Source organism: Mangifera indica, chromosome 9, assembly GCF_011075055.1.
Source record: "Mangifera indica cultivar Alphonso chromosome 9, CATAS_Mindica_2.1, whole genome shotgun sequence".
Taxonomy (NCBI): domain Eukaryota; kingdom Viridiplantae; phylum Streptophyta; class Magnoliopsida; order Sapindales; family Anacardiaceae; genus Mangifera; species Mangifera indica.
Genome location: NC_058145.1, coordinates 17,110,868 through 17,136,214, shown reverse-complemented (window position 1 = coordinate 17,136,214; position 25,347 = coordinate 17,110,868). Strand labels below are relative to the sequence as shown.

General features: G+C 38.1%; 2 protein-coding genes across 2 annotated transcripts; one reads left to right on the top strand and one right to left on the bottom strand.

The window, feature by feature from the left end:
• The first annotated feature begins 247 nt into the window (after window positions 1-247).
• Window positions 248-21,650, top strand: LOC123224708 (auxin transport protein BIG). Its single transcript, XM_044648403.1, has 14 exons — window positions 248-630; window positions 789-895; window positions 2,665-2,830; window positions 2,928-9,019; window positions 9,204-9,809; window positions 10,068-10,248; window positions 11,522-11,756; window positions 11,829-16,367; window positions 16,452-16,674; window positions 17,165-17,569; window positions 17,851-17,994; window positions 18,269-19,291; window positions 19,778-20,281; window positions 20,651-21,650. Exons 1-14 carry the CDS (start codon window positions 372-374, stop codon window positions 21,476-21,478), a joined length of 15,312 nt encoding a protein of 5,103 aa, XP_044504338.1. The 5' UTR covers window positions 248-371; the 3' UTR covers window positions 21,479-21,650.
• Window positions 21,651-21,969: 319 nt separating this feature from the next.
• Window positions 21,970-24,256, bottom strand: LOC123224709 (U3 small nucleolar ribonucleoprotein protein IMP3). The gene is made up of 4 exons (XM_044648404.1): window positions 24,017-24,256; window positions 23,800-23,907; window positions 22,470-22,544; window positions 21,970-22,314 (listed from the first exon to the last, which is right to left on the bottom strand). Exons 1-4 carry the CDS (start codon window positions 24,148-24,150, stop codon window positions 22,083-22,085), a joined length of 549 nt encoding a protein of 182 aa, XP_044504339.1. The 5' UTR covers window positions 24,151-24,256; the 3' UTR covers window positions 21,970-22,082.
• Between the last annotated feature and the right edge of the window lie 1,091 nt (window positions 24,257-25,347).

Here is a 25,347-nt window from a genome sequence, read left to right as displayed (position 1 = left end):
AATAAATTATCATATTATTATTATTTAATCATTTAAGTCAAGTTAATAATTATTTATTTTTAATAAAAATAATAAAATCTTGATCTATTAAATATCTTTTTAATAGAAAATTTAGATTTAATAAAAATAGTAAAGTTTGATGAGTTAATAAAATGGGAAAATGCAATTTGGTAATTCGAAAAATCTTCAGGGTTTAAAAAGCATCATTCAGGGGGAATTGGTAACTTTCTTTCCCACTTTCTTCCTTTTTCCCCTTCACCGCCTTTAACTCATTTGTCTCTTTTCATGTTCTCTTCACCTTCTTATAAACCTCAAATCAGTCCTCGATTGTTCTCACTTCTTATGAACACTTCTACTTCTCTCTTTCTAATATGGCAGTAGAACACTTGTCAGACCTCTGCCAATCTCTCTTCGACCACAGGCTTTCGCCTCGCGATCTCTTGCACCGTCTCCGCTCTAATGATTCCGTCAATCGCGGCCTTAAGAGCTTCTTTGCCATACTCCAACGCGGTGTTCGTCCGATCGGAGATGGCTCTGATAGGTTAGGGTTTCAACTTTGGAGCGATGAGCAGATTCAGTTCGTTGCTTCCATCGGTCACTGGATCGCTTTTTCTTCTCGATCTCTATCTGGTTAGTTTTGTTACTATCGATTCTTTATTTAGTTTGATCGTATTGTTTGATACTTTAAATTTGGTGTTGTGTTATTGTTTCCATCTTATAATTTTGTTGTCGTGTGGGATTTGATTGGATTATTATTTTGTCTTGTGTGTGTGTGTGTGCGTGGACAGTGGAACAAGCTGGACCTTTAGTTATTGCTGTCGTGCAGCAGTTGCTGGATTTTGCTATTTGCTATTTGGAGAAATCGGAGTTCAGTAGCGATGACTTCAGTGTACAGGTTTGTCACTTCTCTGATATGTTAAAAATTAGAATGTGAATAAGATGTCCTTAATTAATGGGGAAATAAAACATAGAAGCTGATGGTGCCCTTAACTGGGTTTATTTTATTTTTAAATAGGTAACTCAAATGATTTTGAGTGTGGCACAAGCATAATCCAACTTATTGGCTGCTATTGTTTCAGCTATCTTCTTTCTCTCTCTCAAGCTTGAGCTTCCACCTCTGCTGTGTCACGTCTGCTATTGTTTAGTTTAATTAACTTGGCTAATTTCCATGATTGGGATATGTTTTGGTTTGACTTGCATAAATGTTAGTTTGATCTTGGTTTGGGTTTTACAAATTGGAACATGTCTATTTTGTTCAGTTTCAGACCTCAGTTTATAGTGCCAGCCTGAATTGACTGCATATGACAGTTCAGCAGATGCAAGAATATATAATGCGTAATAGATATTTTGTAACAGGGCTGGTATATGACACACCATATACACATGATTTTAGACATGGATGCACATTATACTTCAAAACTGGTTGAGAGTGGTTCCTTAGACATCGCATTTGCTGAAAAATAAAGAAGGGTGGTTCCTTGTCTTGTCGTCCTCTGCAGAATAAACTGTTCCAGCCCTAGTGTGGATGCTACTCCTGTGTAGCTTTGGGTCTCACCAACAAAACTAGCAAGTTTTTGCAAATTAAAGCAACTGTTCTTAGGAGCAATCTGAATAGTGTTCTTCACCATAGTTTATTTATTTATTTAATTTAATATCAGATTGTTTGGTTTTGTTTTGTTTGTGGTTTATACAATATTGCAAATAAAAGTTAGTGGGATTCTGAGGGCATAATGTTCTTTTTGACTATTTATTTATACACCCATCTCTTATCAGGGATGCTTATTTTGGTGTGTGTATGACTAGAGCCAAAAATTTTTTAGTAGGGTCAACACATTGATTAATTAACAAGATGAAAATAATTTAAGAAAAATATTAGTTACATTATAATATTTACATTCAATGTTTCTATAATCATCCTGGGATCATTTCATGTTTTGAATGTGATATTGATGACTTGTTTTATTATCTGTTTGTTTCTATAATTATCCTGAGCTAGTTCTGTCCTTGGGATCTGTATGTGTGGGTGGGCTGGCATGATGAAAAGATAGAATTTCTGATCATTGCACTCACTACAATTTTATGGGTAGTGTTGTTATGGCTGTCTTCTGGATCATTTAGATAGAAAGAAACTGAAGAATATTTGAAGAGACAAAAGGGGATGAGACTGAATTCATATTGGCAAACTAAAGTTTTGGGATATGCTTTGGGCTTCTATCTACATCAATTTCAAGATGTGCCTTTTTTTTCTATGTACTTAACAATTGGGAGGCTGCAGTATTGTGACTCCTTTTATTATCTTTTGTATCTTTTATTTGTTTTTCTGCTGTCTTGGCTCATACATGTACAGATGTACTGTGGACAATTTACACACTTCTTTGTAATATATTCTTCAACTTATTTAATTTGTTTTAAATTTCTTATAAAAAATCCCAGAGGAGCTTCTGTACAACCAAAGCTTCTCTTTCGGATTTTCAGGTGCTGTTATGAATTGATGATATTTTTGGCTTGTTGATTTCCTATATTGTTCTGTTTAAGTTACCTGTCAGGTCATTTAATTTTCATCATTCAAGTTTTATATTCTATAATAAGTGCTTTTTTTGGTAACCATAAAATTCTCGTAATTAATGTCAGACTTGAATAGGCTAAATTTTGTTCAATTTGCAGAACAATATGTTGCAGCTGTTGGAGATAGCATTTGTTGAAGGAACAGATAGAGTCTTTGAACAATTGGAACATTACTCAGTAAATAGCCTTGTAGAGTTGCTGCCAATGGATTTTATTGATTCTGGTGATATCGAGTTGGATAATTGCATAAAATGCAGTCTTCAAGGTAATCTTTGGCCTTTTTTCCCCCTAATAGAGTATTCCAATTTTGTTGTTTGATATTTTGAATTCATATCTCACTTCTTTCTATTTCTTTCTTTAAGGTGGTATAAGTTGCTCAAGGGAAGAGAAACCAATGGATCGACTTTTAATGACATTAGCATCTGAATGCATGCAACCTGACAGGCAGCCTTCTGCATACAGTTTACCATTGTCCCACCAAGATTCAAATAATTTACTCTTTCTATCCCAGCACTGGGCAGTTGCTCATCTGGATTGCATTCGACGTATGATTGTCCTCTGTAAGGAATTGGTTAAACTGCCAGAAACGTTTGATGAGAAACTAGTAGGTACAAATTTTCGCAGGAGACTGTCTTTCTGCCTAAGGATTTTAAAGTTACTCGGGAGTCTCGTGAAGGACATTCCTTATGTGGAATATGATTCCTTCTTATTGCAAGCAGTTGCTTGGTTTGCAGATGTCTCCCCTGGCTTGTTTAGACTTGGCTTTGAATTTGCAAATAATCATACTTCTGCTGAGGGTAGTTTTGAGAGCATTGTACTGTTGGTTTTGGAAGAGTTTCTTCATCTTGTGCAACTTATTTTCTGCAACAGCAACGTCTTTCAAAATATTCAAGCATGTATAGTGGCTTCTATATTGGATAACCTTGATTCTTCTATATGGAGATACAACAACTCTGCTGCTAATCCAAGGGTTCCCTTAGCTTTCTTCCCTCGAACTGTTCTATATATATTAAAACTAATGCAGGATTTCAAGAAGCAGTCATATCAGACTGTTAATTTCAAGGAGCTTGACAAAGAACTTACCAGTGCTTGTGCTGATACACTGAATGATTCCCCTTCCTGTGTCATACATCAAGAAAAGGTTCCTTTGCTGAAGAAGTTCACAGTTGAGGAATTACTGAGTATGGTATTCCCTTCTTCAAAACAGTGGGTGGACAATCTGATGCATCTTACGTTTTTCCTTCATTCTGAAGGAGCAAAATTGAGGGTAAAAGTGGAGAGATCACATTCCAGTTGTTCTAAAGTAAGTTGTTCTACAGAACTCGATAATACACTTTGCCATGAAGATGAAGCACTTTTTGGTAACCTTTTCTCTGAGGGTAGTCGCTCCATAGGATCACTTGATGGATATGATCAACCTGTAGCTGCTGTCAGTTCTAGTTCTAGCAATTGCAATTTGCCAATGCAAGCTGCTATGGAGCTGTTGAGCTTTCTCAAACTGTGTGTTTTCTCTCATGAATGGCAACCTTCTGTTTTTGAGGACGCCTGCAGAAAGCTCAATGAGAGTCATATTGACATTTTGCTTTCTTTACTCAACAGTCAGGGATGTTTTGAAGTAAAGACTTGTGACAGTAGTGCTGCTACACATGAAGAGGGTAAGACTGGGCAGATTCATGAACTTTCTTTTGAACTTCTGCAGAACCTTTTCACATGCCGTGCTCTTTCTGGTCCACTCGAAGAATACCTGATTGAGAGAATTTTAAATGTTGAAAACGGGATGTTCATTTACAATGATCGGAGCCTGACCTTGTTGGCACACACTCTTTTAGGTCGGGTAGGCTTGGCTGGCTGTCAGTTAAGAACCAAAATTTACCAAGGATTTGTGCATTTTATTGTTGAAAAGGCAAACATGGTACATTCAAAATCTCCTGGTCTCAAGGAACTTCTTGGAACTCTTCCCTCTGCTCTTCACATGGAGATTCTTCTTATTGCATTCTACTTATCATCTGAAGGAGAAAAAGCAACACTGGCAAATTTAGTATTTTCTTCGATTAGAGGATTTGATATTCCATCTGAGGGTTTCTATGGTACACAATTGTCTTGCTGGGCTATACTAGTTTCAAGGTTGATAGTACTGCTTCGGCATATGACATATTACCCTCAAAATTGTCCTCCAACGTTGCTTCGAGATCTACGATCAAGGTTGAGGGAAGGCTCAAGTTATGCATCACATGTGCCAACTAATGCCAATGATCATTTGTCCTCCTGGGCATCTATTGCTGTCAAGAGCATAATGGGTTCTTGGGTTGAAGAGGAGCCTACCATAACTATACTTGTCAATCAGTTGATTGATTTTGTTGCCCTTCCTACTTCACTTTCTTGGAATGAACCAGCTATTGACTCCTTATGCTTGAGTTGGGGTGACATGCGTGAGACATTTTCGCGGATTTTGGGGTTGTGGAAAGGTAGAAAGGCTTTGGCAGTGGAAGAACTTATTGTAGAAAGATACATTTTTGTGCTTTGTTGTGATATTCCTTCCAGGGGCTCTGCACTGGATTGTCAGCTTGGTACATTGAGGGAATCTCTATCTCTGGACACATCTAATTTGGGGTATTTCTTTCACATTAATCATTCATATTTGAGACAGCTTAATGCTACTGGCAAGGATTGTAATTTTGCAGATATTGTAGTTGCTGTGCTACAGCGGTTAAATGATGTGTGCATACCAGAGAACATTGAGGAACTAGGATGGGATTTCTTAAGAAATGGATCGTGGTTGTCATTGGTACTATCGTGGTTAAGTGTTGGCATTTGGGGATATTCCAAGAAGAATAAAGTCCCTGGAGTGGATCTATTGTGGACAGAAAACACATCTCGGGACGCTGATTATGTTACTGTTTCAGAAGGCCTGATTTCCTGCTTAGTTGAGGCTGGTCAAGTTGAAATGTTGATGAGAATTTTATCATCCTTGCTGAGTAGGTACTTACAGTGCTATCAGAAAGCTTTCCTTGCTACCTTAAATAATTGCCAGAATGATGCAGATCGGTTTATATCTCTGCTACTTCTCAAACATTCTGGTTTGGACAAAGGCCTGCGCGATGAACTCCTGGAGAAGAGTGGCACCAGTTCTTGTCAGCTGGAGTCGATTTTTCTTTTATTACTGAAGTTGGAAGAGGTTGACAATAGGGCTTTGGGCATCTTATCTAAGGTGTTTTGGGAATGCATGCTGCATGGTTTTCCATCTCACCTTCAAACTCCTAGTGGAGTCTTTCTTTCTTGTGTGCTTAGCATCAGAGGGATAATTCTTGTTCTAGATGGGCTGTCCAGAGTGGAAAATTTGCTTGTAAATGTTTGCCTAGAGACTGAATTACTTCATGAGATTCTTGATTCAGTAATGTCCATTAAGTTTGATAAGATTTTTGAAAGCCTTCATAACAAATGTGAAGCTATTTTTTGTAATTTGAGTGCTGGCTTGGAATTGACATATTATTCTGGCTTGCATCTAATGAAGAACATGGAGGGATTTTTAAGAGACACCAGTTCCCAACAAGTGAGTGACAGTAATATCCTTGAATGGGTAATTACAAAGACCATTGATACCATGGATGCCCTTAGGAAGGACCCTCAAAAGTCTCTTTTATTCAAATATTATCTGGGTGCAGAAGAAGTTTCTCAACAATTGAAAGAGTTCCATGGGTTACAACGTGGTGATATGTTGGCTCTGATTGACGCACTGGACAATTGTTGCTCTGAATCAGTAAATCAAAAAGTGCTTAACTTCTTTGTTGATATTTTATCTGGAGACCTCAGTATATTTCTCAAGCAGAAGGTACAAAAGAAATTCCTAGGTATGGATTTGCTTCTTCTGTCTAAATGGTTGGAGAAGAGGCTGCTTGGTTGCAAACTGGAACCATCAGATGGGGTCAACTTTACAAAAGGAAATTCTGTTTCTCTCAGGGAGTCAACCATGAGTTTTGTTTTGGGTCTTGTGTCGTCATCTGACGAATTGCTTACAAGAGAATTACATAATCATTTGTTTGAAGCTGTGCTAGTTTCTCTTGAAACGGTATTTACACTGTTTGATATCCATATTGCCAAGTCGTATTTCCACTTTGTTGTTCAACTTTCAAGAGGTGAGAATTCAATGAAATTGCTCTTGAAGAAGATAGTGACCCTAATGGACCAGCTGGTTGGTGATGAGCGTTTGCTTCCAGCGCTAAAGTTTCTCTTTGGCTTTCTTGGAACTGTCCTGGGTGATTGTGGGTCCTCTAAAAGTACTCCAGAGAAGTCGTCTGGAAAGTCTCTATCTAGCAACAGTCTTATGTTGGGTCCTGTGGCTTCTAGGTCAGTGGGATCTTGCAAAAATTCTGACACTTTGGTGCTTTGTGGAAATCAAGAGGGGGGATCCTCGCCTCTTGAATGTGATGCTACTTCTGTAGATGAAGATGAGGATGATGGAACATCTGATGGTGAGGTTGCCAGTATCGATAAGGATGAAGAAGATGACCCTAATAGTGAGAGGGCCCTTGCTTCTAAAGTTTGCACATTTACTTCCAGTGGCAGCAATTTTATGGAACAACACTGGTACTTTTGCTATACATGTGATCTGACTGTATCAAAAGGCTGTTGTTCTGTGTGTGCAAAAGTTTGTCATCGTGGTCATCGTGTTGTTTATTCTCGCTCAAGTCGATTTTTTTGTGACTGTGGAGCGGGTGGTGTTAGAGGTAGCAATTGCCAATGCTTGAAGCCTCGAAAATATACTGGTAGTGACAGTGCTCCTGCACATGGTACTAGTAATTTTCCTCCTTTTTTACCCTTCACAGATGATGCAGATCAGCTGCCTGAAAGTGATTCAGATCTGGATGAGGATGTCAGTACAGAAACAGAAAACTCACTCAGGTTATCCATCACAAGAGAGCTACAAGATGCGATGCCAAATTTACTTGAAGAACTTGATTTTGAGCAGCGTGTGCTTGAACTCTGTTCATCATTGTTGCCTTCAATAACTAGCAGAAGAGAATCTAATGTTTCAAAAGATAAGAGAATCATTTTGGGCAAGGATAAAGTTCTTTCATACAGTGTTGATCTTTTGCAGTTGAAGAGGGCATATAAAAGTGGGTCACTTGACCTAAAGATAAAGGCTGATTATTCCAATGCCAGAGAACTTAAATCACATTTGGCAAGTGGTTCTCTCGTCAAGTCTTTGCTCAGTGTCAGTATTCGAGGTCGACTTGCTGTTGGAGAAGGTGACAAAGTTGCTATATTTGATGCTGGACAGTTAATAGGACAAGCTACCATTGCACCAGTGACTTCAGAAAAATCCAATGCTAAGCCTCTCTCAAGGAATGTTGTACGCTTTGAAATTGTTCATCTTTCTTTCAATTTACTGGTGGAGAACTATCTTGCTGTTGCTGGCTATGAAGATTGCCAAGTCCTCACTTTGAATCACCGAGGTGAGGTGACTGACCGTCTTGCCATTGAACTTGCACTGCAAGGTGCATACATCAGGCGTATAGATTGGGTTCCAGGTTCTCCAGTTCAGTTAATGGTGGTTACTAACAGGTTTGTCAAGATTTATGATCTTTCCCAGGATAATATCAGTCCCATGTACTACTTCACGTGTCCAGATGACTTGATTGTGGATGCAACACTTGTAGTGGCATCTCGGGGAAGGATGTTTCTTATTGTTCTTTCAGAATGTGGAAGCTTATACAGGTTAGAATTGTCTGTAGAAGTGAATGTGGGGGCTACACCACTGAAGGAAACCATTCATGTTCAGGACACAGAAATTCCTGCAAAAGGCTTGTCTTTATACTTTTCTTCAGCCTATAAAGTACTTTTCCTTTCTTATCAAGATGGTACCACTTTTGTTGGTCGGCTAAATCAAAATGCAACATCTCTAACTGAGATATCTGGTATATACGAGGAACAAGATGGTAAACAGAGACCAGCTGGACTGCATCATTGGAAAGAGTTGTTGGCTGGCAGTGGCTTATTTTTTAGTTTATCAAGTTTGAAATCAAATGCTGCACTTGCTGTTTCCATGGGGAGTGACGAATTACTTGCACAGAACATGCGTCATGCGGTGAACTCAACCTCACCTTTAGTAGGAATAACTGCTTACAAACCATTATCCAAAGACAAGGTCCACTGTCTTGTTTTACATGATGATGGTAGCCTTCAGATATACTCTCATGTTCCTATGGGCGTTGATGCTGCTACTAGTGTGACTGCAGAGAAAGTTAAGAAATTGGGTGCTAATATCCTGAACAACAAAGCATATGCTAGTACAAAGCCAGAATTCCCCCTTGATTTCTTTGAGAAAACAGTCTGCATTACAACTGATGTGAAACTAAGTGGTGATGCCATTAGGAATGGCGATTCTGAAGGAGCTAAGCAGAGCTTGGCATCGGAAGATGGGTTTCTAGAAAGCCCAAGCCCTACTGGATTCAAGGTATTTGTTGTTTTAGGTTCTAATTTTTGTTTTAGCTTCATATTTTAATGAACATTTTTCAATGATATTGATGTTTTATGTTCTAATTGGTGGTTAAATAATGATTTTTGGTTATTGCTGTTAATCTGATCCACATGGTTTAAACTTATTAATGTAAAAGAATTTCTTTTTGTCTCATTCTCAGATATCTGTTTCCAATTCAAATCTTGATATTGTCATGGTTGGCTTCCGTGTACACGTGGGTAATACTTCAGCAAATCATATACCTTCTGAAATTACCATTTTCCAGAGGGTCATCAAGTTAGATGAGGGCCTGCGGTCCTGGTATGATATACCATTTACAGTTGCTGAATCACTCCTTTCTGATGAAGAATTCTCGATCTCCATTGGGCCAACCTTTAACGGCTCTGCTCTGCCTAGAATAGACTCACTTGAAGTGTATGGTCGAGCTAAGGATGAATTTGGTTGGAAGGAAAAAATGGATGCAGTTTTGGACATGGAAGCTCGTGCCCTTGGTTCCAATTCATTGCTTGCAGGGTCTGGGAGAAAGTGCCGGACAATGCAGTCAGCACCAGTTCAGGACCAGGTGGTAGCGGATGGCCTTAAACTTCTGTCTAGGTTGTATCCACTCTGTAGGTTACAAGAGGAGGAAGTGAAAGGGGTTCTGAGCAAGCTCAAGTGCAAGCAGCTTCTAGAAATAATATTTGAAAGTGACAGGGAACCCTTGATGCAATCTGCTGCTTGTCTTGTTTTGCAGGCTGTGTTCCCCAAAAAAGATATATATTACCAGGTGTGTGCTGAATGATGATTTTTCATAATACATTAGTAAATTTGGGTCTGTCTTGTGAAGATATAATTTTGTGTGTTCTGTCTTCTTTTTTCATTCCTTTTGGAGCCCATTTGGGTGCTTAGGATAGGTTGCCCATCCGTCTTTATCTGCTTTTTGATTCATATAATTGTCCTGTTTCCTGGCACACAACAAGCCACACAAAAAAAATTATAAGAATATTTATATCTTTTTGTCACTAATTGGATTTTTCTCCTGTAGGTTAAGGATACCATGCGCCTTCTTGGGGTTGTGAAATCAACATCTGCACTTTTGTCAAGGCTTGGGGTAGGTTGTTCTAAAGGAGGGTGGATTATTGAAGAGTTTACTGCTCAGATGCGTGCTGTATCAAAGATTGCATTGCACCGTCGATCCAATTTAGCATCTTTTCTTGAGAATAATGGTACTTTCGGTGTCCTAGACACTGTATCTCTGTGTTGTGTGTTTGTGGTTAGGTTGATTTGCAGTTTATTAATCTCACTGTGCATGTTTGCCTCCTTGAATGAAGCTAAAATGTGTTATCTTATTGAGGATTTATGATTAAAAATTTACACCTGATTCAGGAAGACCCTTGTTATAATTTATGGTGTTTACATGTTAGGGCACTAGATGAATCCCACCTGCACTTTTTGAAAAGATAAATGGCGACAATTGGGAGGAAAAAATTTGACATGAAGTGACTATTATGAAAGCACAATTATCTACTGTTGATTTAGCCACATTGGTTCCATTTTTGCTATTTGTACTATTTACATGACATTAGCATTTTTTACCATTTATCACAAACAAGCTTCTTTTATTAGTGTTACATCATTCAATTACTTGTGTTGGAAGTGTGACATGCTCCTTGTATCCTAGTACATTGCTCAAAGTTGTTGTGGGGTTGCCTGGTTATCATGTGTTTCTCTTATAAAATGTTATTTTACAAACTGATGTACACAAGAAATTAATAATTGGTTAATGATATTGCCCTGTATAAGTAATCCTTTTGCTTGCTAATAAGTTTCTTTGGTTTTGATACTGTACGTTTAAATTTGCCTCCACTCGCCGACATAGTTCTATTACATAGATGCCACATTAGCTTAACCTTTTAAACAGCACTATGTCTTTATAAATTGTCAGATATTCTAGGACCTCACTTATTCTTGTCAAAGTTGCTGTGCTGTTGATTTTTTTCTTTTCAAGTCTTCTTCTTCAGCCTTTTGGTTTTTAATTTATGTAGCATACATCTACTTGTTACTTATATGAGACAAAAATGTTTAACTTAAGGCAATGGTTAAAAGGTAGAAGCATTTTAAATTTATTTCTGGTGAATTTGTAAGAGTCATCATTTGGTAAGGATGCACTCTTTACACTATTTTGATGCTTGAGGTGGATCTACGAGCTTAGTCATTGTAGTTTTTGTTGCTAAAACAATGTATGCAAGCTGCATTTATTATAAATCTTTTTATATATACTTTTTGGTTGTCCTATTTCATTATGTTTTTAAGTATCCAATGAAGTTCCATACCTCGGTGGATGGATTTCCGGTATACTTTTTTATTGGAATGATTGGCTGATGATAGATGGAATCGACGAAAAAAGAATAATTGTGTATTTCTTTTAGAGAGAATTGTTGAATAAAGAACAATTTTGTATACTTCTGTACTCTGCTATTTATCTTTTCTTTGCTATAGGTTCTGAAGTGATGGATGGGCTTATGCAAGTTCTATGGGGAATTCTGGACTTAGAGCAGCCTGACACGCAAACCATGAACAATATTGTTATTTCCTCTGTTGACCTCATTTATAACTATGCTGAATGTCTGTCACTATATGGAAAGGATACAACAGTGAGCTCTGTAGCACCTGCTGTTGAACTATTTAAGAAACTTCTATTCTTCCCTAGTGAGGCTGTTCGAGTTTCCAGCAGGTATCTATAGTACTGTCTACTGCTTTGTCTAATCATCATATGGGTGTTAACTTCTAGTTCCTTCTTTTTCAGTTTGGCAATATCATCAAGATTGCTGCAGGTTCCATTTCCAAAGCAAACTATGTTAGGGACAGATGATGTGACAGATAATGCAGTATCTACCTCAGTTCCAGCTATGACACCAAGCAGAAATTCACAGGTTGTGATTGAAGAAGATTCTATTACCTCATCTGTTCAATATTGTTGTGATGGCTGTACCACCGTTCCTATACTTAGACGGAGATGGCATTGCACTATTTGCCCAGATTTTGATTTATGTGAGGCTTGTTATGAAGTGCTAGATGCAGATCGACTTCCTCCGCCTCATTCTCGAGGTCATCCTATGACAGCGATCCCAATTGAAGTGGAATCATTAGGAGGAGATGGCAATGAAATTCACTTTTCATCAGATGATGTGAATGATTCAAATTTGTTGCCTGTGACTACTGATGTCAGTGTGCAGAGTTCTGCACCCTCAATTCATGTATTGGAGCCCAATGACTGTGGAGAATTTTCTGCTTCCATGCCAGACCCTGTTTCAATATCAGCTTCAAAACGAGCAGTGAATTCCTTGCTTCTCTCTGAGCTTCTTAGACAGTTGAAAGGTTGGATGGAGACGACATCTGGGATTCAAGCTATCCCTGTTATGCAACTCTTCTATAGATTGTCATCTGCTGTTGGCGGTCCTTTTATAGATAGCTCAAAGCCTGAAAGTTTGGATTTAGAGAAATTAATTAAATGGTTTTTGGATGAAATAAACCTCAGCAAACCTTTTGGAGCCAGAGAACGTTCTTCTTTTGGAGAAGTTGCAATCCTTGTCTTTATGTTCTTTACCTTGATGCTTCGAAACTGGCATCAGCCTGGCACTGATGTTGTTTCCAGACCAAGTGGGAACACAGATACTCATGATAAAAGCAGTATACAGATGTCAGGATCAGTTGCATCTCAGTCGTCCTTGGATGATCAAATGAAAAGTGACTTTGCATCCCAGCTGCTCCGAGCATGTGGTTCCCTTAGAAACCAAGCTTTTGTGGATTATCTAATGGACATTCTGCAGCAACTGGTGCAAGTTTTTAAGTCTCCTGCTGCTAATTTTGAAGGCCAAGATATAAATGCTGCTTCAGGATGTGGCGCTCTGCTAACAGTCCGAAGAGATTTACCTGTCGGAAACTTCTCTCCTTTCTTTTCAGATTCATATGCAAAAGCCCATCGCACAGATATTTTTGTGGACTACCACAGGCTATTGTTAGAGAATGCTTTGCGACTGGTATACACCTTAGTTAGACCAGAAAAGCAAGACAAGAGTGGGGAAAAAGAAAAGGTTTACAAGATATCCTCTGGTAAGGATTTGAAGCTAGATGCATACCAGGATGTCCTCTGCAGTTACATCAATAATCCTCATACAACATTTGTTAGAAGATATGCGAGGAGACTTTTTCTGCATATTTGTGGAAGCAAAACTCATTATTACAACATTCGAGACTCTTGGCAGTTTTCTAGTGAAGTGAAGAAACTCTACAAACATGTAAATAAATCTGACGGCTTCCAGAATTCTATTCCATATGAGAGAAGTGTTAAGATTGTTAAGTGCCTTTCTACTATGGCTGAGGTTGCTGCTGCACGGCCTCGGAACTGGCAGAAGTACTGCTTGAGGAATGGAGATGTTTTACCCTTTCTGATGAATGGAGTGTTTTACTTCAGTGAAGAGTCTGTCATCCAGACTCTTAAACTACTAAATTTGGGATTCTATTCAGGAAAGGATATGGGTCACTCTTTACAGAAGGCTGATGCAGGGGATTCAGGAACAAGTTCTAATAAGTCAGGATCACATTCTCTGGATTCAAAGAAGAAAAAGAAGGGTGAAGATGGAAGTGAATCTGGTTTAGAGAAATCATATTTGGATATGGAAGCAGTTGTAAGTATCTTCACTGACAAAGATGGTGAGATCTTGAGGCAATTTATTGATTGCTTTTTACTCGAATGGAATTCAAGCTCTGTCCGTGCTGAGGCCAAGTGCGTTCTTTATGGTGCATGGCACCATGGAAAGCATGTATTCAAGGAAACAATTTTGGTGAATCTCCTGCAGAAAGTGAAATACCTGCCTATGTATGGCCAGAATATTGTGGAGTATGCTGAACTTGTTACTTTGTTGTTGGGGAAGGTACCTGATAACAGTTCAAAGCAGCAGAATACTGAGCTTGTGGATCATTGTTTGACTCCAGATGTAGTTAAGTGCATCTTTGAGACACTTCATCTGCAAAATGAGCTTATAGCTAATCATCCAAATTCACGCATATACAATACTTTGAGTGGTTTAGTGGAATTTGATGGTTACTATCTTGAGAGTGAACCTTGTGTTGCCTGTAGCTCCCCTGAGGTACCCTATAGCAGGATGAAGCTAGAAAGTCTGAAATCTGAAACAAAGTTTACTGACAACCGTATCATTGTGAAATGCACTGGGAGTTACACCATACAAACTGTGACCATGAATGTTCATGATGCCCGCAAGTCAAAATCTGTGAAAGTTTTGAACCTGTACTACAACAATCGTCCTGTGGCTGACTTGTCAGAGTTGAAAAATAATTGGTCCTTGTGGAAGCGTGCAAAAAGTTGTCATCTTGCTTTCAATCAGACTGAGCTGAAAGTAGAGTTTCCTATTCCAATCACTGCTTGTAACTTTATGATTGAGCTGGATTCTTTCTATGAAAACCTTCAGGCTTTGTCCCTTGAACCATTACAGTGCCCACGTTGCAGTCGACCTGTCACTGATAAGCATGGGATTTGTGGTAATTGCCATGAAAATGCCTATCAATGCAGGCAATGTCGCAACATTAATTACGAGAATCTGGATTCTTTTCTGTGCAATGAGTGTGGGTATAGCAAATATGGACGCTTTGAGTTCAATTTCATGGCAAAACCAAGTTTTACTTTTGATCACATGGAGAATGATGAAGATATGAGGAAGGGGTTGGCAGCTATAGAATCAGAATCAGAAAATGCTCATAAGAGATATCAGCAGCTATTGGGCTTCAAGAAGCCCCTTCTTAAGATTGTTTCAAGCATTGGTGAAAATGAGTTGGATTCACAACAGAAGGACTCTGTCCAGCAAATGATGGTCTCGTTGCCTGGGCCTTCATGCAAGATAAACCGCAAAATCGCTCTTCTTGGTGTCCTATATGGTGAGAAGTGCAAAGCTGCTTTCGATTCTGTCAGCAAAAGTGTTCAGACGTTGCAGGGACTTCGTCGAGTTTTGATGAATTATTTGCACCAGAAACATTCAGATAATGCTGTGGCTGCATCCCAATTTGTAGTTTCCAGGTCTCCTAATAATTGCTATGGCTGTGCAACTACATTTGTGACACAGTGTCTGGAGATCCTACAAGTGCTGTCGAAGCATCCAAGTTCTAAGAAGCAACTTGTTGCGGCAGGCATCTTATCTGAATTGTTTGAAAATAATATTCATCAGGGTCCAAAGTCAGCTCGTGTTCAAGCTAGGGTAGTACTTTGTGCTTTCTCTGAAGGGGATGTAAATGCAGTAATTGAGTTGAATAATTTAATACAGAGGAAGGTCATGTACTGCCTTGAACATCACCGCTCCATGGACATTGCTGTTGCCACTCGTGAGGAGTTATTATTGCTATCAGAAGTGTGTTCATTGGCTGATGAATTCTGGGAATCAAGATTGCGTGTTGTTTTCCAGCTTTTGTTCTCTTCTATTAAGTTGGGGGCTAAGCATCCTGCCATATCTGAGCATATCATACTGCCTTGTCTGAGGATTGTGTCTCAGGCCTGTACTCCTCCAAAGCCTGATACAGCAGATAAAGAACAAGCTGTGGGGAAATCTTCTCCTGTGGTGCAACTGAAGGATGAAAATAGTTCAAATTTATCTGGATCTTTCAGTGGTGCTCTTGCTGGTAGTAAATCTGCACCGGAAGAAAGAAATTGGGATGTTTCAAACAAGACTCAGGATATTCAGTTACTCAGTTATTCGGAGTGGGAAAAGGGAGCATCATATCTTGATTTTGTTAGAAGGCAATACAAAGTGTCTCAGGCTGTCAAAAGTGCTGGCCAAAGATCTCAGCCTCAGAGACATGACTACCTGGCTCTCAAATATTCACTTAGGTGGAAGCGGCATGTTTCCAAGACAAAGAAAGGTGACTTATCATCATTCGAGCTGGGGTCTTGGGTCACTGAACTTGTCCTGAGTGCTTGTTCTCAGTCTATTAGGTCAGAAATGAGCATGCTGATTAGCTTACTATGCGGCCAAAGTCCGTCCAGACGGTTTCGGTTGTTGAACTTACTGATGGGTTTGTTGCCAGCAACTCTGTCAGCTGGTGAAAGTGCTTCAGAATACTTTGAATTGCTCTTCAAGATGATTGATTCAGAAGAGTCTCGTCTATTCTTAACAGTACGGGGAGGTCTAACTACAATTTGTAAATTAATCACTCAAGAAGTTAGTAGTATTCAATCTCTAGAAAGGAGTCTGCACATTGACATTTCACAAGGATTCATCCTTCACAAGCTTATAGAGCTTCTTGGTAAATTTTTAGAGGTTCCCAATATTCGATCAAGGTATCACTGCCATTGCACTTATCTTGTTATAATCTTGAGTTGTTTCCTTCATTGTCTTATCTCCTAGAATTCATTTTATGGCAGATTTATGCGGGAGAACTTGCTTTCTGAAATCCTTGAGGCTCTTATTGTCATTCGTGGCTTGATAGTGCAGAAAACAAAGTTGATTAGTGACTGCAATCGCCTTTTAAGAGATCTTCTTGACAGTCTTCTGCTTGAAAGTAGTGAAAATAAGCGTCAATTTATCCGTGCCTGTATTTGTGGTCTTCAAATCCATGGAGAGGAGAAAAAAGGACGAACTTGTTTGGTATAGTACCTTTCTTTTCTTTTGTCTTTTTATTGGCTGATATTTTTTATGACTCATAATTTTGTTTTACTTGATTCTTTTTGGTTCTATTTGTGTTAAGAATAATTGGCTGTACTGAAAACATGGCTTTTATTATGACTAAACAGTTGAACTTGTGGAAGATCTTGGTCCTGTTGGCCCCAAAATATAAAAAAGATGTGGAAAATTTAGTGTTTGAGAACAGTTACTCATTTCGAAACTTTTGAGTATACATATTCTCCTATTGTAGGTTTACCAGGCTATGTATGATTCTCTGTTTTCATTCTCCACTCTTTGCCTGATTTGTCGGCTCCCTTGTGCTTCCTGTGTCTCATTTACTGAATGTAATTTTTGTTGAAATTTCACAAGCAAATTATAAACTTGAGCTCTCTAATTATGAGCTATGCATATTTGTGCTGTGTTTATTTACATTGGTCTGCTGTATATAATTAAATTTCTGTTTTGTATTCAGTTCATCTTAGAGCAGCTCTGTAATTTGATCTGCCCATCAAAACCGGAGTTGGTATATTTGTTGGTTCTAAACAAGGCTCACACTCAAGAAGAGTTTATTAGGGGATCAATGACCAAGAATCCTTATCCCAGTTCAGAAATTGGTCCACTTATGCGTGATGTCAAAAATAAAATTTGCCATCAATTGGATTTGTTAGGTCTTCTTGAAGATGACTATGGCATGGAGCTTCTAGTAGCTGGGAATATCATCTCTCTCGATTTGAGCATTGCTCAAGTTTATGAGCAAGTCTGGAAAAAGTCAAGTGGTCAATCTTCAAGTACCATGGCAAACCCTACCTCGTTATCTTCTAGTGTTGTGACATCAGCCAGAGATTGCCCACCAATGACAGTAACTTATCGGCTTCAGGTTTGTTGCTATTTGTTGAATACTTGAAGTTCAAAATGACAAAAGAAATTGGCTTTTTGACTATTTTATAATTTTCCCTCATCTGACTTTTAGTTCAATACGCGTTGTGTCTTTAAATTTGTGCTTTTGGTCACCATAGTCGTTTTCATTCTTTTTGTTTCTGAAGTTGCACTCTAAATTCATAGTAATTTCCGATCATGCATGAAAATTCACTTTGACTATGTGTTGACAAGAAGTGATGCGTTACTTTGTTTTTAATTTTTCTTTCTGTACAATTGCAGGGTTTGGATGGTGAAGCTACTGAGCCTATGATTAAAGAATTGGAGGAAGATAGAGAAGAATCACAAGATCCAGAGGTCGAGTTTGCCATAGCTGGTGCAGTTCGTGAATATGGTGGGCTGAAAATTTTGTTAGGCATGCTCCAGGTGCGTGAACTAAATAATTAAAGATGGTGAAGCATTGTTGATGATTTTTATTACACTTTTACATATAGGTACTCATATAATTGCTCTATTCTCTCTGGGGCAGCTATTATGCATTAGTTAATTATATCAACTCTTGGTCTTTGGCATATAAATTTCAGCTTTTACTAGTTCTAAGATTTTGTGGCAATGGATCTGGATTTCACTTAGTTCTTCATTTTTCAAATTTAATCCAAAATGTTATTAAAGGATCTGACTTTAAAATTTACGTGTTCAGCGTTTGCGTGATGATTTGAAGTCCAACCAAGAGCAGTTGGTTGCTGTTCTCAATCTTCTGATGCACTGCTGCAAGATAAGAGAAAACAGAAGAGCTTTGTTAAACCTTGGAGCATTAGGTCTGCTTCTTGAAACTGCAAGGCGTGCCTTCTCTGTGGATGCCATGGAACCAGCTGAAGGCATCCTATTGATTGTGGAGAGTCTTACACTGGAAGCAAATGAAAGTGATAATAGTAACATCTCTCATAGTGTCCGAACTGTCACAAGTGAGGAAACTGGTGCAAGTGAACAGGCCAAGAAAATAGTTCTTATGTTCCTGGAGAGATTGTGCCATCCTTCAGGCCCTAAATCAAATAAACAACAGAGGAACACTGAGATGGTTGCAAGAATCCTGCCCTATTTGACATATGGTGAGCCTGCTGCAATGGAAGCACTTATCCAGCATTTTAACCCTTACCTACAAGACTGGGTTGAATTTGACCGATTGCAGAAACAACATGAAGACAACCCGAAAGATGAGAAAATTGCTCAACAAGCAATCAAACAGATGTTTACAGTCGAAAATTTTGTTAGAGTTACAGAGTCACTTAAGACAAGTTCATGTGGTGAGAGATTGAAGGACATCATTTTAGAGAAGGGTATAACGGGTGTTGCTGTTAAGCATCTCAAAGAAAGTTTTTCTGTTGCCGGCCAGGCTGGCTATAAATCCTCCAGTGAATGGGCAGTGGGTTTAAAACTGCCATCTGTTCCACATATATTGTCTATGCTGAGGGGCTTGTCAATGGGGCACTTGCCCACTCAGATGTGTATTGATGAGGGAGGCATCTTACCCTTGCTTCATGCCTTGGAAGGAGTCTCTGGAGAAAATGAGATTGGAGCGAGGGCTGAAAACTTACTAGACACACTTTCTGATAAAGAGGGTAAAGGTGATGGATTCTTGGAAGAAAAGATTCGCAGGTTGCGGCATGCAACTAGAGATGAAATGAGACGCCGTGCTTTAAGGAAGAGGGAGGAATTGCTTCAGGTAATTTCTATTAAATTCCTTGCTGCAAACATCTAACTGCTTCCCTACATGGTTTTGTTTTATTTTCGTTTAAAAAGGTTTTCAAATTTCCTGTAGTTTGATAGTCCTCTTTTCACTTTTCTCTGTTGTTTTAATACATGGAATTGTACTTCCCTCTTTAAGTTTGTTCTGTCCTTGATTCTTCAGTTAGTCCAATGATTGTTCTATGGTTTGAAGCCACAAATATGTTAGCTTCTAGCTAGAGAAAGAAATGGTGCAATCTGCTTATTGATATTGTATCAAGAAAATTAGCAGACATGGTATATATGTGGGTATAGTTAGTTCAGTTGGTCAGATAATTCGGGATTGCACAAAAGGTCCTGGATTCAAATCCCACTGACACTTGATTGGAGATGGGTTTGTTTAAACTACTCTTGAAAATTTTCAAAAGGAAAATTATGGGCCTTTTACTGATTCTCTCTCTCTCTCTCTCTCTCAATATTATAGAGGCTTGGAATGCGACAAGAACTAGCTTCAGATGGCGGTGAGCGAATTTTTGTTGCTAGACCAATTTTGGAAGGGTTAGAAGATGTAGAGGAAGAAGAAGATGGATTAGCATGCATGGTATGTCGGGAAGGCTACAGTTTGAGGCCTGCTGACTTGCTGGGAGTTTACTCTTACAGCAAACGGGTGAACCTTGGTGTTGCTAGTTCAGGAAGTGCTCGTGGGGAGTGTGTATATACTACTGTCAGCTATTTCAATATCATTCATTTCCAATGTCATCAAGAAGCCAGAAGAGCAGATGCTGCTCTGAAGAATCCAAAGAAAGAATGGGACGGGGCTGCACTCAGGAACAATGAATCTCTCTGCAATTCCTTATTTCCAGTGAGAGGTCCATCTGTCCCAATTGCTCAGTATGTCCGATATGTTGACCAGTACTGGGATAACCTCAATGCTCTTGGTCGTGCCGATGGGAGTCGGCTTCGGCTATTGACTTACGACATTGTTCTGGTATGAAAATTTCTTCTGTGCTACACCTTTTTAATCCACATTTTGTATTTTTTATTTCCATCAAAATTGGCAAGTTTCATAGTGAGTCATTTAAGTTTAATTTTTTATAATAGACTTTGAATTTGAATATCTTATTATTTTATTTCTAACCAAGATAGAAAGTATTGGATATCGGTTGTTCTAAATAACACTATATATTGAATCTGAACTTCTATGGTGTTGTATCTTTTGATCTTGACGGAGATGCTGTATACTTCTTCAGTGAAATTATTCCATAAAATCTTCTAAACTTGAAGTTTGAACTACATCTTGTACCTCCTTTGTGTAAGAAATTATATTTATGTCTGATATCATTCTTCTGTGATGAAGATGCTGGCTCGATTTGCAACTGGGGCATCATTCAGTGCAGAGAGCCGAGGTGGTGGAAGAGAAAGCAACTCTAAATTTCTGCCTTTCATGATCCAAATGGCTCATCACCTTCTTGAACATGGAAGTCCCTCCCAGCGCCGAAGCTTGGCAAAGACGGTCTCAACATACATTAACACTTCCATGTTAGAAGCTAGACCTTCCACTCCTGGAACACCTTCAGTGGGAACTGAAGAAACTGTGCAGTTTATGATGGTGAACTCACTTTTATCGGAGTCTTACGAATCCTGGTTGCAACACCGTCGCACATTTTTGAACCGTGGGATATACCACACATACATGCAGCACATCCATGGCCGGTCCATGGCTAGGGCATCATCCACTTCAACAAATGTTGTCAGGTTGGAATCAGGAAGTAGTAGCAAAAGCTCTACTCCAGAATCAGGTGGTACTGATGACCTACTTTCTATTGTCCGACCAATTCTTGTCTACACCGGTTTGATTGAGCAGCTGCAGCAGTTTTTCAAGGTCAAAAAATCAGCAAATGTGACACCAATCAAAGTAGAAGGAACGTCAAAGGGGCCAGAAGGGGACACCGAGGAGAGTGGAAGCTTGGAAGGTTGGGAAGTGGTAATGAAAGATCGGCTATTTAACATTAAGGAAATGGTGAGTTTGTCGAAAGAGTTGCTGTCATGGTTGGATGACATGAGTTCTGCTAGTGATTTGCAAGAGGCGTTTGACGTCATTGGTGTTTTAGCTGATGTATTATCTGGTGGATTTCCACGTTGTGAGGACTTTGTTCAGCATGCAATTAATTCTGGGAAAGTCTGAGGTTTAGGCCAATAGAGGAGCAGCATTTTGTTTGTAATCAAGCTGCATTTTCCAATTTTATATGTATGATGTAAACTTGTATTCTTGTTCCCATGAGCAAGTGGGTTTTGAATATCGTACTTATATACATATTACTCCTTGTCTTGGTAATAAAACAATTCTTTCTCTGGTACACTAGGCTGAACCTAAATATGGCCCAATTAACCCTTCCCGGATCCCTTTATATGAAAGTGATCTCCGTCCTCGTTACAACGTGATGGAAAATCCCTATTCCTACCAGACAAATACAGGATGGAGACATTTTAATAAATATATACAGCGATTATTTTAAGATGAAAAGAATCTATCTCTATCTCTGTCACTGTCTCCCGTTCCTGCTTATGTTGGGAGGGAAATCTCTCTCCGAAGAGGGTGGGGACATGGATTTCTCTCAATCAACTGTTCAAAGAGCACCATGCTTACAATTTTTAAATAAATCAAATATACATGGATTTCCACCAAATGCAAAAATGATTACAATAACTTCAAACCAAGTTCATACATCCATGAGCAAGCAAAACTATTTTGATACAATGAAACAAAGAGAAGCAAATGAAATAGTTCCTTAATTCATTGCATCATAATCATCCAACTTATCATTATACTCCATGACCTTCCTCTTTATCTTAGATGAATCTACCCATGTAACAAAGTCTTCCATATTCCTTGTAACAAGGAATGCAGGGTCTGTAACAGTCTCCGGACCAACCCGAACATGTCCCTGTTCAATGTATGTGACAGCTTCTTTCAAGTGCTCAGCAAACTTTGACCTCACCAAAAGAGTTGAAAGCCTCCGCCTGCCAACAAGGAGATGCACACACTCAAAATGGTTGCAAGAGAGAGGGGGATTAACCTTCCAAACATACTAGTGCATGTTGTATACATGCACATAAACAAGAATAAGAAAGCTTTAGTAGTGACTCCAGTTCTACTTTTGAAAGCATTTGCATACCTACAGAAGGATGAAACCGATAAGCGATCACACAATGCCAAGCTTTTCCTGCTTGGTATTACACCCATGTTATATCTGTCATCAGCATAAAAAAGGGTCAAGTTACTACTTACTAATATCCTTATGGGAGGAAATTGTCGCACCAAAACAAAAAGAACATGTATACTGAAGTGTGTAAATATTATCACTGCAAAACCAAACAGAGAATCATAATGTAGTAAACATTTCATATTCTCTCAAGCTAACTTCATAGCAATCAAATCTTTGCAATATGGAACTCATGTCAAACTCAGAATGAAGTTTGCATAATGGAAATGTCACTTAAAACACCAATATTTTTTCTTGACAACTATTAATTCAAGGACAATAACATTTTTTGCTCTGGAACTCAAACTTCAAAGTGTGATGTTGTTGGAAGAGAACACTATGCTAAATGACTCATTCTCCCTCTTCTTGCATGGATTAATAAGAAAATAACAAATTTTCAATCTATAATGCTTCAAAATAGCAAAAATAACTCATAAGAAAATTAAGGATTTATCTAGTGGAAAAAACCCTTCAATATAAAGAGGTGAAAAAAAATATCCTTTGAACTAGGATAGAGCTTTGCTTTGGTTGATAATTAAGAAGAACCACTCACAATCATGAACTTCCTTAAGAATAGGAAATAATGAATACAAGAGTCCTGGCTTCCTTGATTTAAGTAAGGTACCCTCACTCAATGTTGCTTGCTTTCTTGAATTTCCCTTCTCATAACAACTAATTATCCACGGCTAGGCCTCTTGACCACGGAAACAATAATCTTCACTATCAATCAACAATGGGAATACAAAATTCCTTCTAGATAAAATTAGAGGCATACACCAACAAATCTCATAATCAAACAATCTTGCCAGGGTGAACAAGCTTTTACAAGACAAAGTAAATTTCTCACCCAAAAAGAAGGGGACAATAAATTGCCTAAAATTAAAAGGCTTGAGTGGGAATTTCCCTAAATGTTCAAAACCAGAACCAAATTGAAGCCAAAAGATGAGTTGACCAGACAAGGAATTTTCTCAGGTATAGCTTTACCAATTTAAACAGTTCTTTACCTCATGCTTTAAAACCTGCATTGACATGACAAACTGCAGTAAATGTACAATATCATCCCGCTCACAGATTTTGACAAAACAAATTTAAACTACACCTGAAGCTAAACTCTGAAAGATCATGCTTTTAAATCAGAATTGGAGCTTCAATCACACCCAGGTTCAAGCTTATTAAACCAATATCAATTCATATCAATTACAAAACCAATACCAAATTTTACAAAAGTTAAAAGAAAACTCACAGTTTCTCTAAAAGCATATCACTCATCTCAATACGGAAAGGATCTCTTGGGTCCATCTGCTTCAATATGTTTACTAGCTTTTGCACCATCCGGCATAAACCAGAATACCTGTAATTTTTTTATTTATAAGAAATAAAATAAAAATCCCAGAAAATTCTAAAAAGAAAATAGAAAACCCAGTTAAAGCAGCAATAAGAAAACAAAAGAAAATCATTACTTCTTGTAATCGTCTCGGCCGGTGACGTGGTAACGTTGCATGACCTTGGCTTCTCTGTGCCCACCTTCTCTTTTCCATTCCAAGAAGTTGACTTTCTTTAAGAGCTTCTTTTCATGAAACTTCAACTGCCTCATTATTATGCCGCTTCCGTTTCTTCGTCACCTAAGTTTCTGCAAACAATATAACCTTAAACCCTAGAAGATAACCAATAAAGTTCAGACTCTGAAACCTAACTTAAAGAACATAATAATCTCTTGTCCCGGACCTAATCGCCAAGATTTCAATCTTATGGGCCAGAAAAATATTTTTCGGCCCAATTAAATAAATAGATTGACCCATGAACTGTGGCCCTTTGGTGGGCTAATTTCGGGCCCATCTATAGGCTTAGTCTACAGGCTTCGTTTTTAAACCCAAACATTAGTAAGTGAACTAGAGCCCGAACTAAATCCAAACAACAGTCCATTCGATTTCAGCTCGAGTTTCTTTAATTGAAAATTCAGGTAGGATATGGTGAAATAAATATTGTTTATATTTTATAAATATATAAAATAATTTTGTAGTTATTTTTATTAAAAAAAATGAGATTTTGTTTATGAAAAAAGAAAATTAAAAGTTTGTTTATTTATTTTAAATATTTTATAAGATAGCGGTATCAAATCACAATTTTTTTTCCCTCAATAGACAAAAATATGCAATAATTGTTGGTGAAGAAGTTTTCATTTTGTGATGACATTTTGCCATGTGAACCCACTAACATCAATCTGTCACAATCAAATCCCATTAGTAGACATGACATGACTAATCCGTACTTAATATTAGAGTAAGCTTAATTATAATTTCAACCATCCATTTAATTATTAAAGGGGTACCCTATGCTTTAATAATTGGTACAAATTATATTTATTTGTAAATTATTCAATTATATAATAAGATATCAATGTTTATACCTATGTATTTATACCTAATTGTTAATATATCAAATATCACTATATCAAAATCCTTATTGATCTTCTCTTTTAGTCTCTAATCTTAAGTTTTATGGATACATACTATTATGCAGTACAAAAGCAATCAAATATTAAAGGTGGATTCGATCTCCATTGAGTTAAGTGTGGAATCAACTCAAATTCAAATCGAATTTATAATATCTAACTCAAACTCATTCAATTTAGTGCATAAACCTATTAAAGGATTATCGATATGATGAATAGTAATATTGTAAGAAAGATGAATAATATCGTCAATTAAATAAATAATACTAATAGATAAATACACGAATCAATCTTGAATTGAACCAGTTTCGTTGGGACCCATCTCTGCCAAGTATTATA

What these genes read in the sequence shown, in the direction of transcription:
- LOC123224708 (XM_044648403.1), top strand. Translation starts at nt 372, where the DNA reads ATGGCAGTAGAACACTTGTCAGACCTCTGCCAATCTCTCTTCGACCAC. An exon ending in GTTCCCAATATTCGATCAAG is followed by an intron (nt 16,368 to 16,451) that starts GTATCACTGCCA and finishes ATTTTATGGCAG; the next exon opens with ATTTATGCGGGAGAACTTGC. An exon ending in TGACTTACGACATTGTTCTG is followed by an intron (nt 20,282 to 20,650) that starts GTATGAAAATTT and finishes TCTGTGATGAAG; the next exon opens with ATGCTGGCTCGATTTGCAAC.
- LOC123224709 (XM_044648404.1), bottom strand. Translation starts at nt 24,150, where the DNA reads ATGAGGCAGTTGAAGTTTCATGAAAAGAAGCTCTTAAAGAAAGTCAAC. An exon ending in GGCCGAGACGATTACAAGAA is followed by an intron (nt 23,908 to 24,016) that starts GTAATGATTTTC and finishes AAAAAATTACAG; the next exon opens with GTATTCTGGTTTATGCCGGA. An exon ending in TCGGTTTCATCCTTCTGTAG is followed by an intron (nt 22,315 to 22,469) that starts GTATGCAAATGC and finishes CCTTGTTGGCAG; the next exon opens with GCGGAGGCTTTCAACTCTTT.